Source organism: Catharus ustulatus, chromosome 31 (assembly GCF_009819885.2).
Source record: "Catharus ustulatus isolate bCatUst1 chromosome 31, bCatUst1.pri.v2, whole genome shotgun sequence".
NCBI lineage: Eukaryota > Metazoa > Chordata > Aves > Passeriformes > Turdidae > Catharus > Catharus ustulatus.
The window spans coordinates 2,781,136-2,795,519 of NC_046251.1; the positions used below are offsets into that span (position 1 = coordinate 2,781,136).

At 54.1% G+C, this 14,384-nt stretch overlaps 2 protein-coding genes across 2 annotated transcripts; one reads left to right on the forward strand and one right to left on the reverse strand.

The window, feature by feature from the left end:
* Nucleotides 1-751: 751 nt before the first annotated feature.
* ANKRD33 (ankyrin repeat domain 33) lies at nt 752-3,144 on the reverse strand. Its single transcript, XM_033083119.1, has 4 exons — nt 3,094-3,144; nt 2,759-2,888; nt 1,955-2,095; nt 752-1,530 (listed from the first exon to the last, which is right to left on the reverse strand). The coding sequence occupies exons 2-4, from the start codon at nt 2,877-2,879 to the stop codon at nt 752-754; spliced, it is 1,041 nt and encodes a 346-aa protein (XP_032939010.1). The 5' UTR covers nt 2,880-2,888; nt 3,094-3,144.
* An 8,328-nt stretch (nt 3,145-11,472) lies between these two features.
* Nucleotides 11,473-13,729, forward strand: LOC117009049 (forkhead box protein J1-like). The gene is made up of 3 exons (XM_033083232.1): nt 11,473-11,531; nt 11,880-12,411; nt 12,607-13,729. The coding sequence occupies exons 2-3, from the start codon at nt 11,932-11,934 to the stop codon at nt 13,342-13,344; spliced, it is 1,218 nt and encodes a 405-aa protein (XP_032939123.1). The 5' UTR covers nt 11,473-11,531; nt 11,880-11,931; the 3' UTR covers nt 13,345-13,729.
* The last annotated feature ends 655 nt before the right edge of the window (nt 13,730-14,384 follow it).

Below are 14,384 nucleotides of genomic sequence, written 5' to 3' on the forward strand. Positions count from 1 at the left end.
CTGGATGGAGCAGATTTGGGGGGGATCTTGAAATGTGGGGACACCAACACGCTGCTGATGCAGCATTGGCAACGCTGGAGCTCGGGGGAGCAGCTGGACACGGAGCCCAGAGCATCCCAAGCTCGGTTTCCAGCCTGTGCCTGCAGTTGGGGCTCCTTCCACAGCACGGAGCTGTTTCCCTGTGCTGAGCCTTGCTGTGTCCACCCACCACACAGGAGCACACAGGAGTGGGGAGTGTCACTGAGGATGTGACAGGGTGGCCAGGGGACACCGGCAGCAAAGGGGGAGCGTTCCTGCCAGCCCCACGGCAACCCTGAGCTTTATTCATGGAATCAGTCCTGTTAACATGGCAACCACTTCCATTTTAATTTGCTCAGCCACATTCCAACGCGCGCTGTGGAACTGAGAGCTTGGGAAGATCGAAGAGGAAAAAAAAAAAAAAAAAAAAAAAAAGAGGAAATAACATTGGACTTGTGCCACAGCCCTCTGGCATTCCTGGAGCTTGGTCCAGGGCCTCAGGACATCAGTGTCCAGCACAGTGTGTACCATGCTAGGGTGGCCACCCTTGGGGTGGAGAGGACAAGAGGCCAGGCAGGGCCTGTGAACCCTCGGGGGTATTTCAGCTGGGTGTGTGTGCCCACATCCTCCTCCTCCCTTGGACATTCCCAAAACAAAACCACCCCTGTGCCAGAAAACCCGGTGGATCCAAGGGGACAGCAAGAACCTTGTCCCCACACCGACACCTCCCCCCTTAGCCTTTCTTTTTCTTTTTCTTCTTCTTCTTCTTCTTCTCCCCCGTCTTGGCCTCCTCAGCCGCTTTCTTCTCCTCCTTCAGCATCTTGTACCTCCACTGAGGCGGCTGCAGCAGGTGCTTGTCCTTCACACGCGGCTTCTTCTCCCCGGCAGATGAACCAGAAGCTTTGCTCACTTTGATTTTGGGGACGGGCTCTCCGGGGAAGATGCTGTTGGCACGGCGCAGCCACAGCGGCAGGAAGCTCAGGAGGCGGCTGGGAGGCTGCCGGGGCGGTGGCCGCAGCTCGGACACGGCGTGGCCGTTGCAGGAGGATCCCCCGGTGCTGGGACGCGAGGATGTTTCTGATTCATCACCTGCATCGGGCACGTGCTGCCCGAGGATCTCCGGCACCGACAGGCGGTGTTTCCCCACCTCGGGGGGGCTGTCCGGGCAGACGGTTTGGCAAGCGGTGGCCACGAAAGGGCTGGCGAGGGACGTGGTCATCCTCACCATGTGGTCCAGCACGCCGTCCTCCTCGGGATCGCGGGGGATGTTGAAGGTGAAGATGGAGCGGATTTTTTCCGAGAGTCTTTTGCTCCTGGATTTGGGGCTCAGAGCCTTGGCCACCAGTTCGGCCAGGGCTGGCCACTCGGGCTGGTACTGGGATCCGAACTGCTCCGCGCGCGGGCGCCGCAGCAGGGTCCGGATGCGCACGGTGGTGTCGAAGCGGCCGGTGAAAATCGCCCATTCCCGAGCTGTCTTCCCCTTCACGGCATCCACAGCCTGCAGGTCAGCTCCTGAGAGCACAGAGCATCACCGTGCCTGAGCATTTCAGCTTTCACATTTTTAAATCCTGTGCTGCTTTAGTGCATAACTCCCTATGGAGTGTCGGTTGTCTTCATATTTTGATCTAGGAATTGTTAAAGACACCCTCCAGCCTCAGGGCCCAAAAAGTGTAAACAAAAGTGAATTGGTGGGGGAAAACTGGGGGAATACGACTTCATTACCTGAGACTAATTGGAGTCTCAGACCAAACTTAAAATTGTCTGAAAAACTCGTGACCATCACCCATCTTGGGTGTAACCTCTGACAGACTTCTGACTGCCCAAGGTGTATGGACTTTTAATAAATCCCCACCTTGCCTATCCTCCGTTCTAGGCAGCCTCTCCAAGGCACCATCACCACCCCAGCAAGGCCGGGAGTGCCCGGGGCGATGCTCACCCGCCAGGAGCAGGGCGGTGACACAGTCCCGCTGCCCCTGCACCGCCGCCTTCATCAGCGCCGTCAGCCCCCGCGGGTCCCGCTGGTCCACCTCGAGGGCAGGGTAGTAGTTGAGGAGGTAGTTAACAATGGTGATGTGTCCTTAACAGCCAGAGAGAAGCTGCGTTAGAGTTCACACAGTTAACTGGGATGATGGTTGGGGCTGTTGGATAAAGGGTTTTGCAGCTGCATTCCCTGAGGATGGGGGTGTAGAAGCTTGAAGGGATCAGGATTGAAAGGGTTTGGGTTTATTTTGGTTTGGGCATGGAGGGAACAGCGCTGATGAACCAGCTGCTTTAGTGGAAAACACAGGAAAGAGTCCAAAAATGAAAAAAACCCCACCATAAAATAATGAATTCTAGCAAGGATACCATGGGAATCAAGGGTGATCCCCACTTTGGGACCCTTCTCCTTCCCCTCCTGGTAAATCGTGGGGAGGGAGCCAGACTGGAGGTTTGGGCCCTACAGAGAGCTCCAAAGCCTTTTGTCAGGTAAATCCCTGTGACTCCTCTCCCTCCAGGAGTTTCCTGGAGCTCATGGGGCAGCTCCAGCCCAGCTCTGCCACTGGACACGGCACGTTTGAGAGAGCTCTGCTGCAGGAATCTCCGTTTTCACATCAGCTTTAAAGCAGTGCTGAGATGAACCATAAATTACAGCTGATGTCACACATCCCTTGGGAGCAGAGCTTTCAGGACAGGCAGTTTTAGGGTTTTTGGGGGTCACATCCCTTCTAGAAGGTGCTGCCTGTGCCAAGGCAGTGCTGACCTGCCTGGGCAGCCATCATGAGGGCTGTGTTCCCATCGTTGTCCTGCTGGTTGATGTTGATGTAGGGACACTTCTGCAGCAGTGGCACAATGTCCACAAAGCCCTTGGAGCAGGCGACCATCAGCGCGTTCTGGAGAGGGAACAACACTGAGAACAGCTTCCCATGGCTCTTCCAAACTGTCCCCCCACCCAAACTAGGCAGGGGCAGGATGGGAGGGCAGACAAACTTCTGCTCCAAGGATTGGATCAACCCCAGCAGACCCATTCCTGCTTTAGCAGCCACCAGCCTTCAGGATTTATCCATTCCTGGAAAATCCTCCACCCCAGCCACTCACCCTCCCGTTGATGTCCACCTCTGTGGCCTCACTCCGGGTCACCCCACGCTCCAGCCTCTCCCACACCAGCTTGGCATCATTCCTGGCACAGCACTGGTAGAGGCTGAGGAGCTCAGCACTGTCAGCCTGCGGGGACACCTCATAGCAAGGGTACACAGAGTCGTCGGAGAAGATGCTGCTGGTGTCCGAGGGTTCTGAGGATCCTGAGGATGAATCCTCCTCTTCCTCGTCCTCCTCCTCCTCATAGTGCAGCTCCGGGTCGGAGGCATCCAGGCTGGAAGCGGGAGCTGCAGCTCGTTCTGCTCCACTGCAGGCATCTGTCATCCGGGCTGGGCGCGGGGAGCGAGCCCAGCTCAGCCCTGCCCCGCCTGGGGCCAGGAGCCGCTCCCGGCTGGGCAGGGGGCGCTGGGGACGGGGACTGCTCCTGTGGGACACAGAGGGACACTGGCACTGTCACTGTGACCGCCCCTGTGGGACACAGAGGGACACTGGCACTGTCACTGTGACCGCTCCTGTGGGACACAGAGGGACACTGGCACTGGCACTGTGGGACACAGAGGGACACTGGCACTGCCACTGTCACTGTGACTGCCCCTGTGGGACACAGAGGGACACTGGCACTGCCACTGTCACTGTGACTGCCCCTGTGGGACACAGAGGGACACTGGCACTGGCACTGTCACACACAGAGGGACACTGGCACTGGCACTGCCCCTGTCGGACACAGAGGGACAGTGGCACTGGCACTGTGACTGTCCCTGTGGGACACAGAGGGACACTGGCGCTGTCAGACACAGAGTGAGCACTAGCACTGTCATTGTCACTGTAACTCTCACTGTCACTGTCACTTTCAGACACAGTGGGCACTGTCACTGTCACTGTCACTGCTAGAAACACAGTGGGTACTGGTGCTGTCATTGTCACTGTCACTATCACTCACTGTCAGACACAGCGGGCACTGTCACTGTCACTGTCACTGTCATTGTCACTGTCACTGTCACTATCACTGTCAAACACAGAGTGGGCACTGTCACTGTCACTGCCAGACATAGAGCAGGCACTGTCACTGTCACTACCCCTGTCACCGTCAGACACAGAGGGGGCATTGTCACTGTCACTGTCACTGTCCCTGTCAGACACACAACGGGCACTGTCACTGTCCCTGTCCCTGTCACACACAGAGGGGGCATTGTCACTGTCCCTGTCCCTGTCACTGTCACTGACCCTGTCACTGTCCCTGTCACTGTCACTGACCCTGTCCCTGTCACTGTCACTGTCACTGTCCCTGTCACTTACTGTCACTGTCCCTGTCACTGTCCCTGTCCCTGTCACACACAGAGGGGCGTGGGAACCCTGTGTGCTCCAGCGTCCCTGACCCCACTGGGAAGCCTCAGCTGCCCCCAGCACAGCCCAGACATCCAAGTTCCACCCCCTGCCCCCTGCCAATGCTCACATGGGGGAGTCTGGGAGCTGTGACACCCCAAGAGGGGAGCAGCAGTGGGGAAAACAGGGGGACACCTCTGGAGTGTGAGAGGTGGGTAAGAGTCACAGCCTGGGCATGAATTCAGGGCGTGCTGGGGCTGGGAATGGCTCCAGGGCTGGAGAGGTGCATGAACAGCTGGGCTGCTGTGCCAAGCACCAGGAGGAGGGACATGTCCACACACAGGGTCTGAGCCCTTCCCAGCTCCCTCCCCACTTATCCAGGGCACATCCCAGCAGCTGCAAAGATTGGGAGCAGGTCCTGGCTCCCCCAGGACAGCCCTGGAACAGGAGCTGTGGCCAGGGACACGCTGAGCCGGCCAGCAGGGATTAATCCCTTTCACTCCTAAGCAGAAACCATTGATTGATGGGTGCCATGAAAGGAGGAAATCCTTCAGAATCCCACTAAACTTTCCCACCCCTTAGATGTTCCCAAGCAGGCTCTGGGGATGGAGGATCTCACCTTGATCTTCCCTGGGGCTGCTCAGATCCTCCCTGTGGGTCCCTCTTCAGCTGGGCAGCATCCTGGCCACAATCAGGAGGGAAAACTCATCAAGCAGCCATGGAATGTCCCTCTGTACCCTCTGCAAGGTAAAAGAGGTTTGTGCTCTGTGGCTTTTGGCACCAAAGCTGTGACAACGTGCACGTTGACGTGGGCTCAGCTACCCAAGGGATCTTAAATTAAACTGTTGCTTAAAATGGCTGCATCCACCCTGAGCAGGATCAGGACAGGATTTAGTGTCTTTAGCCGAGGAGCTGCTGGGATCCCTGGGCTGTATTTTTGTAGCTGTCTCACTTCAGTGTGAGCTGTCCCACAGGCTCAGCTGAAATCCCAGAAACTCCTTCCACCTGATTTTCTGTCCAGGTGAATTGGCTGAGCAGATAATTCCGGGTCGCTGCTGCTCCAGTCCGACACCTGAACTGTACACGTGCATTCCACAAACTCTGTGATTTCCCCTGGAAGGTGCCTTGGAGTTTTCATCCCTCCTGTTCCACTGGGAACGAATTCCAAAGCTTTTAGGGCAGCCTTAGCCCAGGAGCTGCAAACATTTTTTCCCAAATTACACGTGAAACCCGACTGTTCTCTTATCTTCGGCTTTAAAGGGTTTTTTGCTGTTGTTGTTTGCATGTGGCTTTCTATTGTCAGGTTTTTATGAGTTTCCTGAAGTTCAAGGGCCATCAGGACTGTGAGATCTGTGAAAAGACATTTCTACTCCCTGGATCAGCTATTTTCTTGCCAAAAAGGCAGGAAATTGGTGCCAAGGCAAGTCGTGGGAGACCATGGTCCCCGTTTTCAGGGCACTTTGCTGCATCCTTGAACATGAAAACATGGATCAGATGAATGATCCCAGCTGTTTCCTCTGTGCTGGGAAGCACAAGCTGGAAATCCTGGTGCTGAACATAAAAATCCTGGTGCTGAAAGTCCAGATCCTGACGCTGAACACGAGGATCCCAATGCTGAACATGAGAATCTGATGCTGAATGTCCAGATCCCAGACACAGCATGGCCACCACGGTGTCACCCTGGTGTGACACCTCCTGCCACCCTCTTACTCTGCCTCACCTCAGGGAAGCAGGGGGAGAAGATTTAGGGCTTAAGGAGTCATCCTGGGAGCCATGTGCCATAATCTGCTGCCTGGAAAAATCAGGAGGCTCTGAGACAGTTATGTAAAGACAGGGCTGGGTGCTGAAATGGGCGCCCAGGTGGGTGCCAGGGTTGTGGCAGTACAGAAATTTTACATTCAATAGGCAGCCCCTGATCTGCACCTGAAACATGTGATGAGATGGAAAAGATCAGTAATTCTCCTACAGGAGCTCATGGCCAAAATTTAAATGTCAACTCCAAAACTCAGTACATCCAAGGATTGTCCCAAAACAAAAACTGCCAGGACAAAGAGGACCCTAATCCCTGTTCCTTAATACCTGAACCCTAAAACTCTAACCCTAACCTAACCCAGCAATAACCTATGAGCAGGAACCTAACCCGTAAACATAACTGTAAAACTAAAAAACTACTCCAGAAAAACCCTAAATCTAACCCTAAAGACAATGCAAACAATAGTCCTAACAAAATCCCTAAAGCTGAATCCAAACCCAAAGCAATAACACTCCAGCTAAAACAAAAGCCCAAATCAAGAGCAAACCCAATCCCTAACCATAACCACAGCCAAATACTGACCCCTAATCCTAATGTCTTGGGTTACCACACAGGATGTGATCAAAGGTGTCTGTTCTGTCACCATCTGTTGAGGGTGGGGCAGTGATCCTGATCTCTGTGGGAGATATTCTGCTAATGGGCATCCATTGAAACCAGCTGGGGCAGTGTTCTTTATCTCATGGGATATCTCCTGTTAATGGCCATGTTTTATAAACCAGCTGGGGCAGTGTTCTTTATCTTTTCACAACCCATCCTTCCTCCAGCCAGTCATTTTCTGCTCATGACCATTGAGTCCCACTGTGGCACTGATAAAATTACTGCATCCCATTGGGAGTTGCTCCAGCCAGGGGGAAGAGCCCAACATTTCTTACCAAGACAAAAACAGAGGTTTTGGGAAACTAAGGGAGCCCCTTTCTCCACTGGACTCCAGAGGAAAACCGGATTTCTCCACATCACCACTGGAGCTCCAGAGGGAAACTGCACCTTGTACAGGAGCACTGCTCCAACTGAGCCACATCTGTCACTGCAGGAGGATGCAGCCACCATGGGATGGGACTGCTGCCAACACCCTGCCTGACGGGTGTCAGGTTGTACTCTGACTGTGTCAGGGTTTGGGGTTTGTTCTTTGTAGTTCTGTATTTCTATTTTAATTTCCCTAGTAAAGAACTGTTATTCCTAATTCCCATAGCTTTGCCTGAGAGCCCCTTGATTTCAAAATGATAACAATTTGGATGGAGGGGGTTTACATTCTCCATTTCAAAGAGAAGCTCCTGCCTTTCTCAGCACACACCTGTCCTCCAAACTAAAACAGCAACTTTTCATTCTTTGTCCATATACAAGCCACACCAGATTATAAGCCGCACTTTGGGTTTGGACCAGTAACACCTTTCTGGCCACTGTTGCTGTGGTAACTAATGTTTTTGGAACCAGAAAAAATGTTTCCTCGACATTTTTTCCCCTCTCTGTTTCACTGTCTCCACCTGGGACAGCCACGCTGGGAAAATCAGAGCCCCCAAGTTCCAGCTGCTGCCCATGGAAGTGCCACAGCTGGAGCAGCCCAGGGCGTGGGGCAGAAAACCCAGCAGCATTCTGCACCAAAAAAACGGTTCTTCCCTTTTTGGAGGGAGGTTTTTGTCTTCCAGGTTCTTGTTTTGTCCCCGTTTCCCGCTGGTTGTTGTTTGGGGAAGAGGGAGTTCTGTAGTGGCAGAGGATTTCTGAGTTGATTTTCCTTTGTTCTCTCTCTCCTCCACCTTGTCCTTGTCCCCTGTGCCACACGGGCTGGACACTGGAGGGGTTTCTCTTCCCTTTGTTTTCATAGTTACTGGGAAGGGAATCTCTTGCCTCAGAACCTTTGTATTTTTGGTTATTGCTGCTTCATTATTAATCGCTGTTTTGGCTTTTTGTATTTGCTATTTTTTCCACTTTTATCTTCTCACCTTTGCCTCTTAATGCTTAAAACTAAAGGAGGGGTAGCTCTTTGCCAGGCTTCACCATTAATGCTCTTAAACGAGGAAAAATTTGGCCTCCAACTGAAGGGACTCGAGAGAAAAAGTGACAAAAATCAATTTTTTTCTGAAACATTTGTATATTGGGCGCAGAACTCCCTGTTCACCGTGCAGCTCACTCTATCGTGCTAACGAGGAGCAGCACGACAACGAGCAAGTCGCACGCATGCATGCTCCAGCTTGGAGGCAGGACTGAGATTTGAGAACAGGAACTTGAATTTCAACTTGGGCGATTCAGAGCCGAGCGAGGCGCGTTCGCTTCCTGTGCAAATCCACAGCGGCATCGTGTGGTTGTGGTGCTGACCTGAGAACGCTCAGGTAAATCAGGGAGAAAAATGCCGTGCTGGAATTCCCTTTCCTTTTGCAGCCTGTAAAGTGCCCGGCCGACCATGAGATGATTGTTTTTCCTTCTCAGCTACAGGCACGATCTTATTTATTCATCCACCAATGGTGCCGGGCAGGAAAATCGTTCGGATTTACCTGGGCACTGCCAGAGATCATCGCTACAACCACACGATGCCGCTGCGGATTTGCAAAGCTCGTCTCTGAATCACTCAAGTTGAAAAGTGCTCTCAAATCCATTGGGTCAGGACGGAAAGATTGCGCTGAAATTCCCCTTCCAAGTACGGCATTTTATCTGCGCCGCACTCCAGAGGACACAGCAACCCCTTGGCGCTGAGTTTTTAAATTTTCAGCTACAAAGCTGAAACCATCGGGTAAAATCGCAGCTCCCCCAAGTGCTGGCTGAGAGAGCTGTGGCTGCCTCCGAGTTGGAGCATGCATGGCAAGGAAAGGCAAAGAATGGTTTGGAATGGCAAGGAAATGCAATGTCAGGTGGGCAAAGGCAAGGAAATGCAATGTCAGGTCGGGGAAGGCAAGGAAATGCTGGGGAGGGGTGGGCAAGGCAAGGAGGATCAGGGAAGAGCAGGCAAGACAAGTCAGAGAGGGTGGAAATGGAGTGGGGAATCAAGGTGGTGAGAAAACCATGCAAGGCAGGGGAGTCGAAGGGAGGACGAGGAGGGGTCGGCAAAATAGGACAAGGAGGGTTAGAAAAGGCCAGGTAAGGCAAAGGAGGGGCAGGCAAAGGTCCCGTGGAACTGCCCTGGTATCTGCACTTTCCTTCTCAGCTCTGGGTACCCTCATAATCCCCCAGCCACACAGAACCAGGATCCAAACTGAACACAGAACCAGGATCCGAACTGAACGCAGAACCAGGATCCAAACTGAACACAGAACCAGGATCCAAACCGAACACGTAACAAGGATCCAAACTGAACACAGAACCAGGATCCAAATTGAACACAGGATCCAAACTGAACATGGAACCAGAATCCAAACTGAACACGGAACCAGGATCCAAACTGAACACGGAACCAGGATCCGAACTGAGCAGCACCAGGGGCGGCTCTCACACTGAAGGGACCGGGGAAGAAAGCCCAACAGCCCCGGTTTTTGCATTCCCACTGTAGCAGTTTGTCCTGGTTTGGAGGACAGGTGTCTGCTGAGAAAGGCAGAAGTTTCTCTTTGAAATGAAGAATGTAAACCCCCTCCCTCCAAATTATTATAATTTTGAAATCAAGGGGCTCTCAGGCAAAGATATGGGAATTAGGAATAACAGTTCTTTACTAGGGAAATTAAAATAGAAATACAGAACTACAAAGAAACAAACCCCAAACCCTGACACAGTCAGAGTACAACCTGACACCCGTCAGGCAGGGTGTTGGCAGCAGTCCCATTCCATGGTGGCTGCATCCTCCTGCAGTGACAGATGTGGCTCAGTTGGAGCAGTGCTCCTGTACAAGGTGCAGTTTCCCTCCGGAGCTCCAGTGGTGATGTGGAGAAATCCGGTTTTCCTCTGGAGTCCAGTGGAGAAAGGGGCTCCCTTAGTGTCCCAAAACCTCTGTTTTTATCTTGGTAAGAAATGTTGGGCTCTTCCCCCTGGCTGGAGCAACTCCCAATGGGATGCAGTAATTTTATCAGTCCCACAGTGGGACTCAATGGTCATGAGCAGAAAATGACTCCTCGAGGTGGGATGGGGTGTGAAAAGATAAAGAACACTGCCCTGCCTGGTTTATAAACCATGGCCATGAACAGGAGATATCCCATGGAGATAAAGAACACTGCCCCAGCTGGTTTCAATGGATGCCCATTAGCAGAATATCTCCCACAGAGATCAGGATCACTGCCCCACCCTCAGTAGATGGTGACAGAATAGACCTTTTATCACACCCTGTGTTGTAACCCAAGACACAGTTCCACAGCTCCAGCCGATTGAGCTGCCGAGTGGGAAAAGCCACGACATTCACCAACATTCACCAATGTGTGGATCCCAAAGTGGTTTCTTTGCAGGGGAACTCTGAGCCCATCTCAAAAGGAAGGCACTAAAGCAGGGGTGGGGCAGGGGGCAGCAGGCTCGGGGACACCCCTGGGGAGGGGTGCTCAGGGGGGCTCAGGAGTCGGTGGGGGATTTCTCTTACAAACCCCTGGCTGTGATTCTGTGATTTCAACAAGGACACACCACTTTAATCCTTTAATTCGGGGTTCCACCAGCCCCCTCTCCCCCAGAGGACTGCGGGTGCATCAGGTGCCAGAATCGGGGTGGGGACACCCAAAGGGCTGCAGATGGGGGCAGGACGGAGCCTTCGGGGCTGCTGGCTCTGGCTGCGACCCCGGGTCTGGGCACCAGGGGGGTCCCCCCGCACTCCCGGGCACCCCCGAGGGCGGCAGGACGGGCGAGCTGGGGCCGCTGCTCTGCTCTTGCCCCTTCTTCTTTTCCACACATTGTTTTTTAATCTCTTTTGTGCTCCTGTTCCTCCAAAATCCACTCAGCTCTCTCTCCTGACCCGCTAGCTGCGGCACGGAGCAGAGGGGGCTCGGGGGATGCTCGGGGGATGCTCCGGGGATGCTCGGGGGATGCTCCGGCTCCCGGACCTGCCCGGGCTGGGCTCTGCCTCTCTCCCCAGCGCACCCGAGCGAGCTCCACAAGGGTCAAGGAGCCCGTTTGGCGGCCGGGTGAGGAAATGCCCGTTCCTGGCAGCGTCCCGCGAGCTCCCCGCTCCAAACGGCGGCGTCCCCCGCGAGCCCAGGGTTCCGCGGCGCTCCCGGTGCCACAGCCGGCCCGGCGGCCACCGCTGCGCTCCGGCCGCTCTCTCTTTGTCTCTCTCCCTCTCTCTCCTTCTCTCCTGGCTCAAAAGCCGCTCCACATCCCGGCTCGGCAGCCCGGAGCCAGCTCCACATCCCCACAGCCTGGAGGACGCTGCGCTCGGGGTCGCTGCCGGCGCTCGCCGCTGCTGCGGGTTGGTTTTGGGGACCGGGGAAGGGAGAAATGACAAACAAACAACATCACACCGAAGGAAGTTGGTGGCGGGGAGGGGAGAGGATGGACGAGTATTTTAGAGTCTTTAGGCTCGAGGTGTTGGACTCAGATCCCGTGGCAGGTGTGAGGAACAGCCGCGCTCGTTGGGATGGCAGAGCTGGGTTTGTGCTGTTTCAGAGCAGGGAGGGGATGTTGATATCTTTAATTTTTCGGGCACGGGGGTTAGAGGGAATCTCCCCGAGCCTCAGGGCTGCTAAAACCCCCCGGGGCTGGCACTGCAGCTCCCGTGCTCCCTGGAACCTCAACCCTCTGCCTCTTCCCCCTGCAGCTCCTGCCCCGTCCTTCTCCTCCCCTTGACGGGAACGCCGCCCAGCCGAGGCATGGTGTGCTCCAGCGCCGTGCTCAGAGCTCAGGGACAATCGAGCTCCAGCCAGGACGAGCAGCATGCTGGCGAGCCGGACCTGCTGTGGCTGGCCAACCTCACGGGCGCCCACATCGGCTTGGCCCCGATCTCGCAGGACCCCGAGGATCGCTGCAGCATTTGGGAGAACCTGGTGAGCCTGGTGGACTTCCAGTGCCCAGGCTTTCCGCTGACCTCGGAGGAGCTGTGCCACTACATCGACATCCCCCGCTCGTCCCAGTCCTGCGGAGCGAGCTCGGTGACAGCGTCTCTGTCCCCTCCCATCCCCGGGGACATTGATTACAAGAACAACGCGAGCCTCAAGCCGCCCTACTCCTACGCCACCCTCATCTGCATGGCCATGGAAGCCAGCAAGGAGCCCAAACTCACCCTGGCAGCCATCTGCAAGTGGATCAGTGACAACTTCTGTTATTTCCGCCACGCTCATCCCACCTGGCAGGTAGGAGGAGGTTTGGAGCCCTCGCTGGGCTGCTCGGGGCTCTTTGCAAGGCGGTGTCCCCAGTCCATCCTCAGTGCTCCCAGTGTGTCCCCAGCGCTCCCAGAGTCCCCAGTGGGGACACTGCCAGGGTCCCGTGGCCGTGCTGGATGCACTGGCAGGACTTCACCCCCGGGGTTTGTTCTTTTTTGCATCTAGAGCTCCATCCGGCACAACCTGTGCATCAACAAACGCTTCATCAAGGTGCCCCGGGAGAAGGGCGAGCCGGGCAGAGGCGCCTTTTGGAAGCTTCACCCCCAATACGCCGAGTGGCTGAAGAGCAGCACCCTGAAGGGGCGCAGGACACCTCCGGAGCACATCCCCACAGCCTCCAGCAGGAGAGCCCCGCAAGGAGCCCGGCGTGGCCCCAGCCCGGCCCCTCCGAGCAGCCCCCGGAGCAGCCTCGAGGTGGGAGCGGAGCTGCAGCGGCTGCTCCGAGAGTTCGAAGAGTTCGAAAGCAGCCACAACTGGAATCCTCCTCCACCTTCCGAGGCCTCTTGGTTCCCCAGCGGTGCCTCGGGGGCTCGGGAGGAGCAGGGAGAGCTGACGGAGCTGAAGGGCAGTGCTGATTGGGAAGCTCTGCTCAATCCCCCCCCACCTCAGCCAGGAGATTTCTCCACTCTGGGGCAGCTCCCACCTCCCACCCAGCCCGGAGCACCAGGGCAGCCCCTGGGCTGGCCACAAGGGCAGCAGCAAATCCTGGCTAAGCCCAGCCCTACCAAGCCGGGTTTGGATGAAACCCTGATGGCCACGGCTTTCCTGGAGGCTGCGTGGCCCGAGGAGACGAGAGAGAACCTGTCCAGCAGCATCCCCGTGGGGCACGGGGCTGGGAACACCTCCCTGCCAGGCGAGGATGTCATGGATTGGGACTCCATGGCCCACCTGAGTCTCTATTAGAGATAGGACGTTAGATTATATTAGATTAAATTAGATTCGATTCGATGAAATTAAATGGGATGGATTTAGGAGGGGCTGTGGGGGTGGGTGTAGATGGTTTTGTAGATGAGATTTTCTTTTTGTTGCTTTCTGTTTTATTTTTTTGCTCGGGGAAATGATGTTGAAGAATTGCATAGATATTTGGCCACTTTATATTTTTAAATTTTATTGACAATTTTTAAGGAATAGAATATAAAGATCCAGCCCTGCCCTGCAGGCAGTTTGTGCCTGTGCCACGTCCCCACCCAGCCCTGGAGATGCTCTGAAAAACTTCGGGGCCTCGTGGCTCCATCCAGGGCAGTGACTTTATTAGAGATGGTAGATAACTGATAGATGATTGATAAATAACTGATAGATGATCGATAAATTATCTATAGATGATAGGTGATCGATAGATGATAGATGGCAAATTATAGATGATTGATAGATGATAGATTTTATATAATATATATAATATATTTTATATTACATAAGATAGATATGATCTATGATATGATAGATGATAGGTGGTAGATGATATATTAAACTAGATTAAATTATATTAAAATATATTAAATTAGATGAAATTAAATGAGATGGGCTTTGGAGGGGCTTAGGGGGTGGGTGTAGATGGTTTTATGGATGAGGTTTCTTTTTGCTGTTTTATGGATGAGGTTTCTTTTTGCTGCTTTTTTTTTTTATTTTTTCCTTGGGGAATGATGTTGAAGATATCTGTGCACCACTTTGACTTTTAAAAAATTTATTACCAATTTTTAAGAGATAGATATAAACAATAAAGTAGATAAGAACTGCATGGTGGGTGTGCTGTATCTGCTGAAGAAGTTTTTTCCAGCATTCCTGATCTCCAGAAGGTGCCAGCACAGAGGGGGCTCAGAGGGATCCCCTCTGCCCGGAGAGCCCGGCCAGGAGTCCTCAGCTGGGCTCTGGGATCGAGCTGAGGAAAGGAGATTGTTATTCACGCTGGAATAACGACCCCCACCCCAGCAGAGCCCCCCTGGGCA